The sequence below is a fragment of the Limulus polyphemus genome, unplaced genomic scaffold (assembly GCF_000517525.1).
Source record: "Limulus polyphemus unplaced genomic scaffold, Limulus_polyphemus-2.1.2 Scaffold4258, whole genome shotgun sequence".
Taxonomy (NCBI): domain Eukaryota; kingdom Metazoa; phylum Arthropoda; class Merostomata; order Xiphosura; family Limulidae; genus Limulus; species Limulus polyphemus.
The window spans coordinates 16,877-36,690 of record NW_013669868.1 but is presented as its reverse complement, the minus strand read 5'-3'; the positions used below and the strand labels follow the sequence as shown (position 1 = coordinate 36,690).

Here is a 19,814-nt window from a genome sequence, read left to right as displayed (position 1 = left end):
TGTTATCCAGTACACTTTTATGAAGCTACTTTTCAAACATAAGATAATGAATAAAAGAATAAAGAAATGCTTATAATGATCATAAAATAGTTTCTTTTTTAATAATTAGCCAAGTTACAAGGATATCCAGTTAAAAACCTAACAGAAGATTTCTCTATTTTCATTAATTACTATTATCAGGATTTTTTACAAACCTTTTTTAGGACTTTTTTTATTCAGATTACTGAAAAAAGCTCAGAAAGTATAAACATGTTTCATAAATAATTTTACATTCATGACGAATTATATAAAACAATCAATCTTACTGAAAGAGCATATACCTGTGAGTTAACAACATTTTCTGAAGTACAGTTTTACTTTCTTTTGCTGACCTCTGTGGATGGATAACATTTGTTTCTAAAAGATCTCCTAAAGTAAAAATCAGAAACAAAATATTAAAATCAGAGAAATCAAAAATATTTTGGATAACTTGTAATATTAAAAAGTGTTGTTCACGACATGCTTTACCTGTCACAATAGCAAAATCAATAAACTTCTTCAAATACATCACAAAAAAATTAAGAAATACACAGCTGGTTCTACTAAATTGAAAATTAGTTTACAATGATTCATTCAAATAGTTTGAAAGAGCTTTTTCTACTTAATAAAACTAAGTGAACTTGTCGAAACTTACATTTGCTGTTATGTTAAACTTATATTGAAGTTTTTCTTCATTACCCATACAAGCCGTCTCCAGCCATTATAAGTTAAATAGTTTTTTATAAATATTTAAACAGATGCAACCACCTTTAATGTTTATATATACTGATTATATTGGTAGGTCAAATATGGAAACTATTATTGACATTTGTTACATGTTAGTTGACTGTTGATATTTCTACCAGGACTTTAGAACATCTGATGGCAATAATTATTTATTTATTGTGTTTAGATACATTTTCTCTTTTTTATCAAAGCAACTGCGGCTTATTTGTTTGAGTCTGACTTCTACCTGTTGATGAAATAAGGGCTAATTTACATCCATGTTTGAATCCTGGGTCAATCCCCAAAATTGCCCTTCCTCGAAGAGGAGGAATCAACAACAGTCGTTTCAAGTTGGTGCTAAAAACGTCAACAGAATCCTTCTCAGCCTTTTTTGTGAGTTCAGCTCTGCAATATAAAAAAACAGTCCATGCGTTTAGTTAGTTTTTTCATTCACAAGCTTACAACCCCAACAACAAAGCCCTCTACTGATGCATTTGGACATTATATCACAACATTACAAAATACGGACTGCTAAGAAATAACAGAAAGATTAAAACATTCTCAAGTTTGAAACAATTACTACACAAATATTGTTAGATAATTACTAGAAACTAAGGTTTTAGAAACCACTCTTGTGATTAACATATTAGTAAAAATAGTGCAATTAATACACAAATATTGTTAGTTAATTACTAGAAATTAATTAAAGTTTTAATAACTGCCTTTATAATTAATATATCTGTAAGAAATAGTGCAATTACTATATAAAAATTGTTAGATAATTACTAGAAATTAAGGTTTTAATAACTACCTTTGTAATTAATATATCTGTAATAGTCAAATATATCGTAAGTTATATTTGTTTAGAAACAATTTTATTGGAAGAAATTGAACAAATAAATATTGCAAATTGCTTTGCATGTTTGAATATGGTTCTGCTGTTTGTGAAAATTATGAGTTTTGATATTGCGTGATTTTGGCTTGAAAATACAAAACACCATTTTGTGAAATCCACATTGTAGGTATTTTTATTCAGTAATATCAAGTGCATTTTTAGCTTTTTTTATTAGCCATATTTTTTTATACTTGGCCAAAGCTATTCAAGGGCTAACTACAAGATATCCCTAGTTTTGAACTGATTAAAGGCAAGGCAGATAGTCAACAGTCTCAACTGGCAACTCTTGTCTGACTGAATAGTGGGATTTGACCATCACTTTATATTCCATCCATAACCCCAATATATGGTGTATAAATGATTGGTCAGTAGGTCCATTGTCCAGCATACTAACCACTGGACTACATTCAGCCTTCTTCAATTCAGTATTTTCAAATGTATTTTTATTTAGTATTTTGAAGTATATTTTTTATTCAGTGCTCTGAAACTGCATATTCATGAGCCTTTAAATGAAAATATTGACAGTGAATTTTATTGATTTTTTAATCTTGGAATAATTACAGAATATAATCCTCTCCTCTAATAACATATTTCGGAAACTGGAATAACATTATTAAATACATATACACAGGAGTACTTTGATATAAACCAAACTTCATTGGTACACTTTAAACCAATTACAGCTGAGAGTTGTATAAAAAATAGTAATTTTATGAGCATTACAGCAAACTTCAAGAAACACAAAAATCTTTAAAACTATACAAGTACTGACTTTAAATTAGAACAAATTATGGGACTACCTGATTTCTCGACATATGTGAGGTTCCAACAAACGAGAATATGCATCCTGAATACTCGTCTCAATCAAGTCTGCCGTTTCTTTATCTCTACTAAGTACCCCCCACTTTCTACGACACAGCTCAAACGTTGCTAATTTAATGCGAATAGGAATAACAATTTTGGTTGTCAGAACTTTCTGGTTCTCTCCACGGTTTATAGCAAGCATCTATAAAAAATGTTTGAACTAATATCAACGAAAATCATTATATTAGTAGGTATGAAAATTTACATTTATATATCAGATTATCATGAAACAAGTACCTACAAAAATTCAAGATATCTGTTAGATATTAACAAAAGAAAAAGCACAGACTGTATACGAAGTCATTTTGACATTACTTACTGTATAATTTATGTATAAACTTTCTTGTTACTGCTTTATCCATTTCAAACACTTAGCAACAAGATAAACTGAATTCTGATAAAATACCTGAATACTGATACTGTAACTGAATAATGGTGGTGTGCCTGAATACTGATATTGTAACTGAATAATGGTAGTGTATACCTGAATACTGATACTGTAACTGAATAATGGAAGTGTACCTGAATACTGACACTGTAACTGAATAATGGTAGTGTATACCTGAATACTGATACTGTAACTGAATAATGGTAGTGTGCCTGAATACTGACACTGTAACTGAATAATTGTAGTGTATACCTGAATACTGATACTGTAACTGAATAATGGTGGTGTGTACCTGAATACTGATACTGTAACTGAATAATGGTGGTGTGTACCTGAATACTGATACTGTAACTGAATAATGGCAGTGTATACCTGAATACTGATACTGTAACTGAATAATGGTGGTGTGTACCTGAATACTGATACTGTAACTGAATAATGGCAGTGTATACCTGAATACTGATACTGTAACTGAATAATGGCGGTGTGTACCTGAATACTGATACTGTAACTGCATAATGATAGTGTATACTTGAATACTGATACTGTAACTGAATAATGGTAGTGTATACCTGAATACTGATACTGTAACTGAATAATGGTAGTGTATACCTGAATACTGATACTCAATGATACTCCTTAGATAAAACAACCGATGCTGATAACCTTTTAAACAATACTTTGTTTAGTTCGCTAGCATTACAAAAACTGTAACAAATTAATATCTGTTGCATTTACTTTCCAAAGTAACAAATCTTTAATAATTTTACATCAAATTCTGCAATTTCTGTTCGAGACAATTGAGGACAGTTTAACCCAGTACCCATACGGATATGTAGAACTTGAAACAGTTTAAAACATTATACACAACAGAAATTTTATTGAAAACATCATTAACTTTTATTGAACCCAAATGTATTAATTTGTAATGTACAAATTTGCAACAAAATGTATCACATAGTGCATGCCAACAATATATACAGTATTTGTAACCAGTAGGATCTGCAACTGAAAGAGAGAGGGAAGACACCGTATTCACAGGTTCACCAGGTGGATCACATAATATGTATAGTACGTTTGCAAACTGTTTTCTTAGTCCTAGCTTGCTGCCGAGCTCAAAATAACAGATACAATTTGATACAAACATTTATTAGGGTATTTGAAAATTTTTGCTTTAATCGCATTTGTCTTGGAGTGAGTCAACATGCTCCGCTATCATATGTCATGTAATCATATATCTGACATTTAACATAGTGAGAAGTGTAGCGTTCAGAGTGAGTATATCACATCCATACATTTTATTTACTCCTCAGCAATGCCTCATTAATTAACTTAGATGCAGATGCACAAAATGTTTAAGACAGAACGTTTACCAGTACCTGCAAATATTAAATACTTTGAAACATAGACCGTTTTTAGATTCTAGATCTGGATATACATACATTCTGTTCCAACAGTATCTTAGCTGACTGGACAAAAGGGGAAACTCTAGTAACTGAATACTAGCTTTTCAACCAATTTTAATCCTGATGACTTGCAAATATATTGTAAAAATATTCATTTAAAAAAATGTTTTAAACGAGGTATGAAAAAAAAAATCTACAGTGTTAAATTTAAAACTTGGAAAAGCAATGGAACAAATAATCTTCATGTTTATGATAAAAATCCTAAATTTTAGATATTTTCTGTTGTCACTGTTTGAAACTCAGTTGACAAGTTCTAGTATTGAAATACTACCTTCCGAGCAGGTTGAATGTGAGGGTAAATACAATACTGGAGAGGGCTGTTACTAAAACAAGACAATTAAAACATAGTGTTTTACAGAAACAATACCAAATATATAGTGAAAATAAAAATGGAGAACTAGAATTTTCGTTTCTTATTTTGTTTTCAGTATGATGTATTCTTTTTGGATTTATATCTTACTTTGCATATTACTTATTAATATGCCTGTAATTGGTTATATATTTTAGTTCGAACTTCAACCTGTAAATATTCTTTAACTGTTCAAAGACCAGCAAACACTAAAATTTAACACTTTTACAGAAAAGTACAACAGTTACATAAAAAGACAGAATATATACTAACTTATTTAACAAGTAAAAGGCATAAGAAAAGTACAAGCACATGTGATGATTCATAAATTAATGATGATTATTTCAAAGCTGCTCTAGAATGAAGGGGTGAAGCCAAAATAAAATGAAAAACTGCTTGATTATGACTTAACCTGGTAAGATTTGATATCCTGGACAGAAACCTTGAAATTAAAGTAATTCTCAAACTTGTAATTTGAAGTGTCACGGCCTTCTACAAAGGCTTGTTTATCCAATTTCTCTGCAGTTGATGACTTTGTACTTGTTACCGTAACATCCATGGACTTGCATCTGTAAACAATCATAGGTTATTAAAACCTTTTCTTTTGTTTTTTACAAACATTTAAGCTATTGTTTTTTTAACTTGATAGTCCAGGAAGAAAACAACATTTTATTACAACTACATGAAATATTTTAACTTGCGAGTAAGGGAGAAAAAAAAACATTTTATCAAACTACAAGAAATGTTAAAAAGTTAACAGATCTGGTTCATAAGCACTGTTTTAAAACAAATATAATTTGTTTTTACATTAACTAAATATCTGCCTTGTTATTTTTAATTTATCCTTTAAGATTCTTTGTCACTATTATAGCCGTATTCACAGTATCTGACAAAGGTCAAAACAGCATTCTTAAATTCTTATTAAAAGGCTTAGTGACCAAACATCAGCCTTTGACAGAAGTAGCCTACATAAACTTAATTACTAATAATGTTTCTCATAGTCACTAATTTCTAGTTAGTTATTATGTATTGGCTGATAATCTGATGTCATCTTCAGAAGAGTCCTGATACGGACTACACAAAATGGCAGAAGTAAAGATTTCAGCCTGGATCTTTCTGTTGAAAACATATTACACACTCTTTCAGACTTCTCATCCTGCTAGGAGTGGATTGTACAAGGCATACGAATGTTTTCGCTAGTGGTGCGTGTTTCATTGAATTCTGTGCAAGGTTGGCTATTTGTCTTATCAGATAGTTGGATATCAAAGGTTTTATCCTTCTTATTTTTTGTTTGTGGTTTGTATCATTCTTGTATGATCTTTTTTTATCATGACAAGCTGTTGCTGACAAATCCGTACTATAAAAACCTTTTAAATAGACCGTAGAACCCAGAAGACCAATAAAAATTCTTTGTTTTTCATATAATTCACTGTAATATTACTCGTAAGGCACTTCTGTGTGAATAGTTTGAGTTTTGATATACCAAAACACCATCTCTTCATCTGGAAAGAACTGGAATTTTTCAACATGAAAAACATCTTAAATGCACTTGAGATAAACATCCAGATCACAAATCTTCAAAGTTCAGATATAGTAATCCCTAATTTTGAGCTACTGACCACTAAGTAGACAGAAACCCAGCAGTGTATCTACCCACCCAAGCTCTGTCCAGTTCTTTGAACCAATTGAAAAGGACTGACTGTCACTTTTTTTAATGCACCTAAAAGAGTGCAGTGTGTACAGCAGCATCATGTATTGAACCCTAGATCCTTTGATCTGCAAATTGACATGCTAACCATGAGGTCATACCTGGCCAGTATAACTGAAAATAAAAATATATTATTTAAATTATGATTTCAACTTTAAGTAGTCATTCAGGTTATTATTCTCTTCCATACATCTATTAAAGAATTTACCCAAGTGTTTCATATTTATACTTACTGTTTCCTTACAAAGTCCAGGATATCTCTATTCTTGGCAATGGCATCAGCCATTATATGCTGCCAGCCTGTCAACACCTCTTGTTCAGTAGACAAGCCTAGTTAAAACAAATTTAAAACATCTTTTAACAGTAATATAAATTTCAAAGATACAAGATTTAGGTATTGTTTTCAGATGCATTTGTGCCCTATCACATGTATTTTGAGGTATTATCGTTACAGAAATGTTACAGGTAAATCCTAAGGTACTACTTGTTACAGAGATACACAAGGTAAATCCTAAGGTACTACTTGTTACAGACATATACAAGGTATATCCTAAGGTAATACTTGCTACAGAGATATACAAGGTAAATCCTAAGGTACTACTTGTTACAGAGATATACATGGTAAATCCTAAGGTAATACATGTTACAGAGATGTACAAGGTAAATCCTAAGGTACTACTTGTTACAGACATATACAAGGTAAATCCTAAGGTACTACTTGTTACAGAGATATACAAGGTAAATCCTAAGGTACTACTTGTTACAGACATATACAAGGTATATCCTAAGGTAATACTTGCTACAGAGATATACAAGGTAAATCCTAAGGTAATACATGTTACAGAGCAAGTAGTACCTTAGGATTTACCTTGTATATCCTTGTATATGTCTGTAACCTTGTATATGTCTGTAACAAGTAGTACCTTAGGATTTACCTTGTATATGTCTGTAACAAGTAGTACCTTAGGATTTACCTTGTATATGTCTGTAACAAGTAGTACCTTAGGATTTACCTTGTATATGTCTGTAACAAGTAGTACCTTAGGATTTACCTTGTATATGTCTGTAACAAGTAGTACCTTAGGATTTACCTTGTATATGTCTGTAACAAGTAGTACCTTAGGATTAATAAATCCTAAGGTACTACTTGTTACAGACATATACAAGGTAAATCCTAAGGTACTACTTGTTACAGACATATACAAGGTAAATCCTAAGGTACTACTTGTTACAGAGATATACAAGGTAAATCCTAAATGACAGTTCACCTTGATCGAGTAAAAATCAGCTCATGAAAAAACAGACTGGTAAAGCTTAGTATAAAACTTAGTTTATCTGGTGCTATCATATAAAACTAAGTTTATCTGGTGCTATCATATAAAACTAAGTTTATCTGGTGCTATCATATAAAACTAAGTTTATCTGGTGCTATCGTATAAAACTAAGTTTATCTGGTGCTATCATATAAAACTAAGTTTATCTGGTGCTATTGTATAAAACCAAGTTTATTTGGTGCTATCATATAAAACCAAGTTTATCTGGTGCTATCATATAAAACCAAGTTTATCTGGTGCTATCATATAAAACCCTGATAGCACCAGATAAACTTTATATAAACTAAGTTTATCTGGTGCTATCATATAAATCTATGTTTATCTGGTGCTATCATATAAAACTAAGTTTATCTGGTGCTATCATATAAATCTATGTTTATCTGGTGCTATAATATAAACCACAAGTTTAACTGAGGTTAACTATAATTAACATTAACAGTGTTCATACCTTTCACATCATTTTTAACAAAACTTCCTGGCAATATATTCTTAACAGATCCAAAGTTTTCCAATATATGAAGTGCTGATTCCTCAAGCCCTAGAACTCGTGCTCGACCAGCTAATGTTTTCTGACCTCCACTTTTGTAAGGAGCATACTGAGTTACAAATGTTAAACAAATTATTTTCTGAACTATACGTCATTTTTTTTATCATAAGGCAACTAAAGAGAAGAAAACAATATTGCAACCCCACTAGAGAACTGTAAGAAAAAGTTGTTTCAAATAATGTTCCCTGTAAGGTGTGTATATGCCTGTCAGCACAGCAGCCTGGTAGGTACTGCACATCGAAAACAACAGAACACTTAAAATTAGTCAGTTGGTAATAGCTTGGTGTAGAAGACATAGGTTTACAATTTGAACGATACAATGTTTAAACTCAAAGCACGAGTACAGGTGCAAACAGCAACTTAAAGAAACTAATGTTCAGTTTTTACAGAAGAATGGATTTAGGTTATTCTGGAAACCAAAACTGTCTCTGGACAGAAAAACATGTTCGGAGGAGTCTGTAGTCCACTCAGCCCAAAGAAAAATTAGAGGAAACATTGGTCTCAAAAACTGCTGACAAGTTAAAACTGTACGAGTTTATTACACTCTTCTGAGTTTAATATTTATATTTAAAAATGTAAAATAAGGCTCAAGTAAAATAAATAACTCATAATAATCAAATAACAATTCCACTCATTGTTATTACCAAACAAAAATAAACTATTTGGCAAGAAAAAAAAATCTTAAAAACCAAAATTTTAACATCAATAAATCATCAAAAAATTATTAGAATATCATCACTATTTGATCATCATGTAAATTAAAAATCAATAAAATATGTTTAGAGAAGTAATCTGCCATCCTGCATCTAAGTATGCAATGCCTCTACCTGCGTGTTTTAACATAAGTACCAAATAAAAACGTATATATATATATATAATTAAACCTTGCAAACTGATCTTACCAAAGCTTGGATCCTAAAAACAACACTCAACCAGCTAAGCTGTCACTACCATGGTTTGTATTTCAAAAAACAACTTTCCATCCCAATTATTACAATATACTGCATCCTCCTAGCTGCCCAAAGAGTGGAATTACACAAAGCTGTTTCAATGTTCAACTCATTACTAAATTGATGTATGTTATTTACATAACAACTTTCAGAAAACGAAGCTGTTTACTGAACTCCATTTTAACAACTTTCAGAAAACGAAGCTGTTTACTGAACTCCATTTTAACAACTTCCAGCAAACGAAGCTGTTTACTGAACTCCATTTTAACAACTTCCAGCAAACGAAGCTGTTTACTGAACTCCATTGTTTTTTTCATCACCAATCACTATGTGCAATTCTCTGTCTTCTTCAATCAAATTGGATCTAAGAACACATTTTTCTCACTTATTATTCTCTAGCTTTGTTGAACAACAGAAGCAAGAGCCATTTAATGCTAATATAATACAATGTATCTTTCTAAGAAAAACTGCAACTTGGGGTTAAATTTAAGGATTAATCAATCATTTTTAATGTTTAAGTTGAAATTAATCATGTCAAATCAGATTTGGCATTGTAGGGCTATGTTAAAAGACTGCAATGTTTTATGCAACTTCGGCAGAAATTTAAGGGTTACTCAATCATTTTTAAGGCTTAAGTTTGAAATTAATTATATATCATACCAAATGTTCTATCTCTGCCAAGGTCTTGGCATTGCATAAAGATCTCTTCAGAGCTGGTTCAAGCTTTTGTTCTTTGGCTAATGTTTTCATCACATTTTCACTTTTCTTCATCACACTCCTGGTAAAAACAAGTTAAAATACAATGTTCAGGAATATATAAATTACTTACAAGATATACATTTATATATAGATACGAAGTAAAAACAGTCTTGAAAGTGAAATTCAAAACTAAAACTGCCACTTACTGCAAATTTCAAAGTTATAATATTTAGCAAAAAACAAATCTAAATCCAACTAAAATAAAATTAAATCAGTCCAATATCACGCCACTAACGCATACACAAGACAAAAAATTATACAATCTGTCAGTAAAAATATAAAAAAAGATATAATTTTTATAGGAAAATATCTCCTGCAATAGCTCAAAAAAGTATTGGGGATATCCTGTCTATTGGACATAAAAAACAAAACAAGAATGCAGATAAAAACTAGACAATTAGCAAGGAAAATCAAACAGGGGCTAAATATTGGGTGCCATAACTCACAATGTTTCAAAAGCTACTAAAAAATCAAACAAATTCTAAATATCATAATGATAAGGCCACATTAAAAAATTTCAGTGTTTTATGCTCTAGAAAAAAAAATGGAGCAAATTCAAACTACCAAAATTTATTTATAGTAGATTAAGTCCGTACGTTTATTTCTAATTCTACTCTTGTTCACTATATGGTGTCATATTTCATTCTCACAGGCAATGCTCTCTCTAATATTTTCAATCCACATACAAAATGAATTTTTTCATGTGCACCAGAGACAATGTGCAGATGTGCTACCAGGTTTTTTTTTGGGGGGGGGGGGGGAGTAGGGGGTATTTTTAGACCATCAACCCTATTGAAATCATTAGGCCACTTGGCAATGCTACGAGTTGGTTATTTGGGTTTTAGGCCTATCAACTGTTGCCAGGGTCATTAACATGCTGAGACTCATCACCATTCCCAAGGATGTGCATAGCCGGAATAATTAAGTGCATGTCATTTGATTGGTTGTTGTGCAGCCCAAAGGGAACACTACTCACAGTTAGCCCAAACAATATTCTATGAAATGATAAGATCATACGATAATATAAAAGTAATAAACTGAAACTGCTTTCAATGCTTGTATCATAAACGAGTTTCATTTTTTTTCTTTTCTCTAGTCAAAGCATGGTTACCATTCTTATACAAGCAATATCTTTATTAAATAGTTTTTCCACGATACATTATACAGTATTTGTGTATCAGTATGAGAAATATAATATACAACATTGTCACATAACTTTTAACTATTTTTGCTTATTAAAATAATATAAATGAGCCTTGTATTAATATTAGAATACATGCAATAAATCTCTCAAAGTGACGGTGGCCTCTGGCACTCGGTTAAGAAAACACTTGTCATAACATACTGACAACAAGGAGCCATTTGGTCCTTCAAGGCTGTTCTAGTACATCCATCCAAAAGAACACTGAAAAATTTAAACCCAAACTTTATTTTCCACAAAATCATTGGTTCTCCTCTCAAACTCCTGTAAGCAATGGCATCCAAAATTGGCAATGAAAACTTGTAATTCAATAACCCTGCTTGAAAACTAGAACTCTTCATCCACTAACTTTGAATTAGCTAAGTGTATCTTCACAAAATTTGGTAAGCTTTTAGTAAACATTACAAGTCTGTTGTACATAAAAAACAAATTCAGGTCTCACTTGGAATACTGTGTACAGTCTGATTCTCCTTATCCAAGAAAGAATATCAACTTTTTTAGAAAAGTATCAGAGGAGGGCTACTATGATGTGTCCTGAGATGGAAGGGTTATCTAGCAAGGATGAGTTAAGATCTCTTAAATTATTTTCCTTTGAGAAAAGAAGGATAAGATAATCTTGAAGATTACAAGATTATCTACGGCATCAATAGGATAAAGGCTTCTGATTTATTTGTGCTGTATTCTGAAGACAACAGAACAAGTGCAAAAGTTTGAGATTTGGCAACAAAAAAAAAATACAGGTTAGACTCCACTTAAGAGTTTTATTTTTCTAACAGAGTGATTAGCTTATGTAATTAGTTACTGTGAGAGCCTACACTTTTCAAGAGTTTAAGATGGGAATCAATAATTTCCTGAAAAACAGAGCATGGATTTAATTTTTACTTTTTTTCTTAGGAGTAGGTGTGCAGGGACAGCCCTAATGGATCAAATACTATCTACTTGTCATTAGATTTGCTACTGAAATGACACTAAATTAACAAAAATTAAAGGTTGTAAAAAAAAAACAAAATATTCCTGTCATTTGGTGGAATTTATCAAACATAGTTTTTACAGACACATACACACATCTCTAGTGCATTTTAATGTAGATACTCATATAGTATTTCTTCCTTTATATCTTACTTGACTTCTTCATAAGCCTGTTGGACTTCTCTTAACTTCTCTGCTTCCATCCCTCCAGTTATTTGTTTTCTGTATCGAGCAATAAATGGAATTGTACATTCTTGATCAAACAAATCAAGGACTCTTTGGGCAACATTTGTTGGAATGTTAGTTGCTTCTGCAACAGCATCTTTTGCTTCCCATTGTCGTTCCAAAATTTTTATGTCCATTTCTGACTCACTGTTATCCTTAAAAACAGAAAATTAATTTTTAGAAAAATAAACACAAAAATCAAATGTAAAATCATAATATTTATACATAATAAAAATATCTACCTTCTTTTTTTCTGGTTAACAATTTTGATAATTTACAAACAAACTAATAATATTCTAATGAAACAAAATAATATCTATTTTAAACACTACCTATAAAACATTTCAGAAATTACAGTCCACATATAAAGTACAAAATGGCATAAATCCTTCCACACACCATCTGTTTTAAAGAATTACAAGCTGGTTCATTTTCTTTCTTCACTCTTCTCCCTTTCACCTTTTTTGCAGGCTGACTGCTTTTCTTCCCTTTCTCAAAAGGCTGTTTTAAAGTTTTGGCTGGTTTCTGCTTAGTATTCTCCATATTAATACAGTGCAGCTTACTAAAATGGAATAACAAATTCTTTTCAGAAATACATTTATCAGAACACAACAAATTGAAGAAAAAATTTTAAATGCACCGAGTTACTTTTGGAAAAATTTGCAAAGTGCCATCATAAACATACATGCAAAACACAAGAAATTTTTGTAAAATGAACAACTACATTATACATACACATGTGACATTATTATTATATAATGTAGATAAGAAAGAACTGTTAGTCTTTGCACGTTAAACCTTAATACAAATTGAAGCTCATCCTTCATTTTTCATGAAATTATTGCTCTCTCCCTCTTAAACTTTTGTAAAGTGTGGGGTACAATAGCTCCCCTGGTGAAAACAGTCTGCATCACTCCTGATCAGGATGTGTAGATTCAAGCAAGACTTTTTTCATCATACTTATACATTATTTTAACATATTAATGTTAAAGAACACAATCTTCTATTAGGCAAGTCCCTGCTGTGCTTATGATGTAGGCCTAAACATAATTAATTTGGGAATCGTTTATGATAAAACCTAACACTGATACTGAACATGTGCATTAATGCTGAAACAAAACAAGGAATCGGCCTTTATAAAAATGTAGAATGTTATAGATGCAACTACAACTAATCCGGTTCAATCCTAATCTTTCAATTTAAATCAACGTTTAATCTTTATAAGTCAACGAAAGAAACAAAAGTACAATAGCCTTACTTTATTACTACACTGCAAAAACTCATATAATAAACCTGACCGCAAGCTTTCATCTCCAAACAGAACTTCCTGTCCATAGTTCAGTCTACATTCTGAGAACACAGTAATAAATGATTGGCAAGAAATACACCATCAAGCTTTGCCAACGACCGTTAGTAACCTAATCTTGTAGCATGTTGGGAAAACTAGCTGATCAATTAAAGTATTCTATTAATATGTATCATTATCACTAATTATTTCATCAACAAGAAAATAATGTATTTCACATTATTAAAATAGTTTAAATAAAGAACATTTTAATTACATGTTTTTTAAGAGATGCCAGTTTTAAATAAACATTAGTTAGGGAGATATTGTTTATAGTTTTTGTTGCCAGCATGTTTCACTGTAGCTTGTACATTCACCATTATTATCTCTGTTAACAAATCACATTGCTATAAGTCTGATGCCCATTTCAGCCTTTCGGTTTCACTACATTTCCTAAGTAATGGTTTTCGAACAGCTACACATCCACTGGGACTGGTTTGTACCAATGTGTATCTTACTGTAATATTCACACCTGCACTTACAACTTGGTCAATGGAAAGATCTCTATTTAATCGTTGTGTTTCACAGAGAGTGTATCAAATTGCTCCTATTAATAGGTCTGATTTCTATACTTTTTCTGTCCTAGAAGCCATGAGTTCATTCACTACACTACTGCTGTGAAGAGTATATTCTGTCTATAGTTTTATAGTAGGGAAAAACTTTAAATAGTGTTCTGACCTCTGCTGTGTTTGTTGTATTCCATCTGGCCTGAAGTGTTCTGGATTGAGTGAAATGTGTTGTGGGCAACCGATACGACAAATATATTGTGGTTGGAATACTATTATATATACAGTCTTCTAATTGTTGAAAATCCCTAAGAGGATTAAAAAAGTAGTGTTTACGAATGTAATAGGTCTAATACTAATATCTTATGACAACTACAGTTATTATCTGGACAAATGATAGCATAAACCTGCAATTTCTTTGTGTTGTATTCCAATACTAATATGACATGAGAAGGTTAACATTTGGAAAAGACAAGCTAAGCTCCAGTTAAAACTGTTTTATTTTTCTAACAGGGTAACTGGCTTATGGAATATATTTCCATCAGACATAGTGAAGGCCAGAACATTGCTTATGTAAGAGTTTCAAAGAGAACTGATAATTTCCTGAAATATAAAGGGTGGGTTTAATGTTTTATTTTTCCCAGGGAAGGGTGTGCAAGGAAAGCTTTGAAGGACCAAATGATCCTTTGTTCTCCATTGATTATATTATGTATATATATAAAGGAATCTGGTCTCTGTGATGTGATCTTATAATATATCACTTTATAAGATTTATGTTATACAGGCAAGATTCCAACTGTAACTTGTAATACTAAAGTACCATTTAAAGAAACACTTTTAAACCTGAATCAGGGGTTTTAGCCGTATCTTAACAATGTTGAAAAATGTAAACAATTACAAAAATAAGCTGACAATAAAATATTCAAAAGTATAAAAAAAATCACGAAAACAAATCCCATAAGCAAATTATAAGTATAACCGCTGTTCATCCAATAATAAGTTGAATAACTAAGAAACAGTAAGATATCCTTATCGTTGCGCCATCGACAGCATTTTTTATAACTACTAAAGTACTATATTATAAAACTATTTTTAGGCTGAAAGCAGTATTGGACGGTTATGTTTATTATTAAACTGCAAAGTTAGTATTACGTTTATAGAGTAATTAGTAGTAACAATCAACAACTAGTAGTACTAGCAGCAGCTGTTGGAATCATTAGGCCTAACTCGAGCTGAATACAAAATCCAGTAAACTCTGAAAAATAAATTACTTCATCACCTTTTCTTTCGAAGTACTATAGTGAATAATTTCAATACCCCGGGGGTTCTCCCCCCTACGGATTAAACCTGTAAACTTTGTAAACATATCCTAAATTACCGCCATAAAACTTACAGTGTGATCGTAAAATAGATGTCGCTGTACGAACAGAAATAATTAAACACATGAAAATAAAATATTTCTAAAATATACGCAGTGGTATCGGGTCCAATAATTCCAAATTCAAATAGTTTCAAAATATCTGTTTGTATTGGAAATCAATACGTACTGTTATAGGCTATATATGTTTTTAATGTTGTAATCTGTTTGTTCGATGATAGTTAAGTTCAGGAAGTTAAGATAGGCCTAGAACGTCTAGAAAACTATACCTTTTAAGGATGTGATGTAAACAGTAAAGTCTTGATTTAAGGATGTGACTTAAGGTCAAACTGTTAAAAGTTCTAGTATATTCGAGCATAGATTATATATAACAACGTTCCATAAACTATTAGTGAGAGAATTGAGTTGAATTCAGATAGAAAATGAGTTTTTTCAAGAGTGAATATGTTAGTGATAGTTATATCGTTTCTTTGTACAAGTAACTTAATTTTACTTTCTGTAATAGATATAGCTGGAGTGGCTAAATACTTAGACCTACAACAGTACAAGTTACAACAGTGTTCAAGCTTGTCATAACATTAAAAGAAGAAATTAAATAAATTGTTTTTGTTTAAGTGAATTAGATGTTGAATTATTTCCATCAGATAATTCAAAGTTCAAAAGAACCTGCAAAGAAAGAACTACGGTACAACAGTATTTTCTAAACAAAGTAACAACGGAAATTTAATAATATTGTCACGACAGCGGAAGTCATGTGATCTAGTAACACGTCATGAGATTTTCGGGGGGTCGAGATTTTTCCTGGCAACTCTAGTCTTTTCCGGGTGCCCTCTTTTTTAGTGTATAAGCCCGGCAAATAAAGCGGAGATAGAATTGCAGATAGATAGATATAGAGAGATTGAAGATAGAGATAATTCAGTCAAGCGAGCGGTAGTGACCGTAAGGAAAGTGCGTGAATCGTTGTGAATCATAGCATGTGTTTAAGTTAAATTGACTGTGGAAATTAAGTGTATTACAAAGTTTGTAACGAGAAAGAATAAACTAGTTTTATTTAAGAAAGGACTTGTATCGCTGAAGTTCCTCGGGAACAATTTATACCGGAAATTAACAGAGACCAGAGACGTAACAATATGAAAAGTAAAATGTACCCCATTTATGCTTATTAATAACTCACCATTGATAACAGAGTACTCTGTTGTTTTTTTTTACTCACCCACCCACTCTCACATAACACAGGAGAATATCACAGATTCAAACCGTAATGCTGGTTCTTCTATTCAGTCGCTTATCCATGAGTGGTTCAGTCTGGCTGTTGCTAAACGCAAAGCTATACAATGGACTATTTGTGTTGTGCCACACACGGGTATTGAAACCTAATTTTTAGCGTCGTAAGTCTGCTGACTTTTCACACGGGGGGGATGTTTACTTGTGAGAAAATACACGTTTCACTCAAAATAAAAACGAGTTAATAATCACAATAAAAAGAAACTGATAAATACATCGCACGTAAACCTAGATGTGCCTGACGGACAACGGATTAGTGTGTCTAATGTTCGCGTTTCGTTATCACAAAAAAAACACGTTCTTCGCTCTTTCGGTTGGTATGTTTATTATAAGAATGACAGACACATTCTACTATTCGGACATACAAGAGAAACCCGAGAGATGGCTGTGGGTAATTATCGACTAGCTGTCTTTCGTCTAGCCGTATCGAGTTAGGGACGAATACCGCAGATATCCCCGGAGTAGCTTTGCACGAATATCACAAATAAAGACAGTTCGATCGGCTTCTGTTTTCAAGTAAAGTGTTTGTAAATAAAACGTTTCACTGGACACTCTTCTATATATTACTCGCTTCTCTTGGATACATTTACACATTCAACTGAGGAGTTAGTTAATGTCCCTTTACACAGCTATTAAACTATCGACCTAGTAACAAAGTCTTTCTTTAAAAATGGAGGTGCCGGGGATCGAACCCGGGGCCTTTCACATGCAAAGCGAACGCTCTACCACTGAGCTACACCCCCTCATATGTGATTTAGTTGCTAGCATATTTTTTCAACAAAACACATGAAAGACAAATCATTAGTACCAATAAAAGCTCACGTCCCGAATTCTTTCGTTTGGAGGTGATTTATACAATATTAGTGATAACCATTATTATAATTACAAATAATAATAATTAATTATAATAACGCTTCGTCAGTTTGAAAAAAGACGTTCATATTTAACTTTTGTGTACAACATATTACTTACTTTTTAAGATATTATCTGACGTTTTTCTAAGGACTATCTGGGATAAGTAATGTAACCATAAAAAGAAAACGTCTACCGAGATGTATTGCAAGAACACTCTCATAAATGTCGCTGAAAATCAATTAATTTAGCGACTTTTTATTAAATGTTACGGTGGGAATGTCTTTTCCAAGATAGGGTGTGTTATTTACACTTAAACATTAGTCAAATTACGAAACTCCATATTCTATTCTTATATTTAATAAAGTGTAATAAAATATATTTCAACACACTTCCCTTCTAATTAATTTACTTGTCATCAGACATTAATATTAGACCTGTTATATTTTGTAACGCTGCATTTTATATCTAGTCCCTTAGGGATTTTGAAGAATTAGAATAGTGTATCATAACAGTATTTCAAACGCACTGTTCGCAGTGTCCATTGAATACGACGCATTTTGCTCAATCCAGAGCTCATCAGGCCGGATGACACACAAGTACAGTAGTGGTCGGAATACTATTCATATAAGCCTTTTGTTAGAACAAGAATTCGAAACCAAAAAAACACAATTAAACTCCACTTCTAAATAAATCTTTAAATAACACACAAAACCACAAAACGCAATTAAACGCCACTGTTAAATAGATCTTTAAACAACACACGAACTCATAAGACACAATTAACCTAAAACTACACTGCTATAGCAGTTGGAGGTTTTGTAACGGAGATGGGAAATTTGGTTGCGGGCTTCTCTAATTTGGTAACCTCGAACCCAGGAGAATCCTTTCACTTCTCATCGCTACATTCTTATTACCACACAAATAGCTAAGTGCTTGAAGTATTGTAGAAATGGCGTCATTCTGCCTATAAGAACGATTGGGTGGACATATGCTACAGTTGTTGTTGTTTTGTTTTACAGAAAGCATCATATTTTAAGTTGTTGTACTAAAGTTGAATCCCAATTAGACCAATACATCGGGGTTGATGACCTGTTGGACACTATCTAAGAGGATGGTCTTCCTCCTACACTTGTTACTAAGACCAAGACAAGAATTCTTAGCCTAAGAAGTTTAAGTTTGCTTCTGGACTTTATCATCAATATCATACAAAGAAAGCTTAGGAAATCCAGATTGAAATTATTATTTAAAACATTCTATGCAAAACGGTATTTAAACAATAACATCATGCGTCCGCTACTGTATGGGATAATTATAGTGAAATATTACAAAGATCAGTCAGTAAATATTTATATTAGAAACAATACTGTGTCAGGTAAATGTGTGACAAAATATTATGTTACACCATTACACAAGTTATGGTACCTGATATACATATGTATACATAAGAAGATCCAAAGTCCGAAACTAAGTTATTTAGGGTTTACTTCCACGGATGCCTATCTCGACACCATACCGTTCATTCTCTGTAGCTTCTTCCTGGATGTTATATTTTACGTGATTATTCAAATTGATGGAACTTGACTCTGTTACGTATATTGTAAGTTTATTTGCAATACTTTGTAAAAAAAATACTGTCCACTTACTTATCAGTTAACATTGGCCAAATAATTTAAAGTTTTCAAATATTCTAACCCAATATTTTTTGCCTCTGAAACAATAAAAATTTCTATAATACATAACATCTATACATAGTGCAATTTTAAGAAAAAAGACAATAAAAACTCACATCCATAATAAATTCTATTTATCGTTTCCAAAAAATTCAGGCTAGGTTTGTGATGTACATTTGGAGACAAAACACCTCTACTGGTTAAAGTATTTGGGATACTAGATTACGCTAAATGCATTCCATAAAACTAATATATACAAGGTTATTAAAATACAACCTTTTGCTGAAAGAAAGTTTTATTTATCACCAGGTGTCCTTACGGTGCTCATTCCAATTAAGTATATATATATATATAACTTTTTCTTTTTAAGAGTGTTA

At 31.8% G+C, this 19,814-nt stretch overlaps 1 protein-coding gene and 1 non-coding gene across 2 annotated transcripts in view; both read right to left on the bottom strand.

The window, feature by feature from the left end:
* LOC111088697 (S1 RNA-binding domain-containing protein 1-like) overlaps nucleotides 1–15,683 on the bottom strand; it is a 25,482-nt gene extending 9,799 nt beyond the window's left edge. The window contains exons 1-10 of the mRNA XM_022399508.1: nucleotides 15,644–15,683; nucleotides 12,799–12,961; nucleotides 12,328–12,554; nucleotides 9,906–10,023; nucleotides 8,197–8,344; nucleotides 6,648–6,744; nucleotides 5,119–5,275; nucleotides 2,440–2,645; nucleotides 992–1,149; nucleotides 321–408 (exon numbers count right to left, since the gene is read on the bottom strand). Coding sequence (XP_022255216.1) covers nucleotides 321–408; nucleotides 992–1,149; nucleotides 2,440–2,645; nucleotides 5,119–5,275; nucleotides 6,648–6,744; nucleotides 8,197–8,344; nucleotides 9,906–10,023; nucleotides 12,328–12,554; nucleotides 12,799–12,942 — 1,343 coding nt within the window. The 5' untranslated portion in view covers nucleotides 12,943–12,961; nucleotides 15,644–15,683. The remainder of the gene's footprint in view (nucleotides 1–320; nucleotides 409–991; nucleotides 1,150–2,439; nucleotides 2,646–5,118; nucleotides 5,276–6,647; nucleotides 6,745–8,196; nucleotides 8,345–9,905; nucleotides 10,024–12,327; nucleotides 12,555–12,798; nucleotides 12,962–15,643) is intronic.
* A 1,900-nt stretch (nucleotides 15,684–17,583) lies between these two features.
* Trnaa-ugc lies at nucleotides 17,584–17,655 on the bottom strand. Its single transcript has one exon. It is a non-coding gene; the product is annotated as a tRNA-Ala (tRNA).
* Between the last annotated feature and the right edge of the window lie 2,159 nt (nucleotides 17,656–19,814).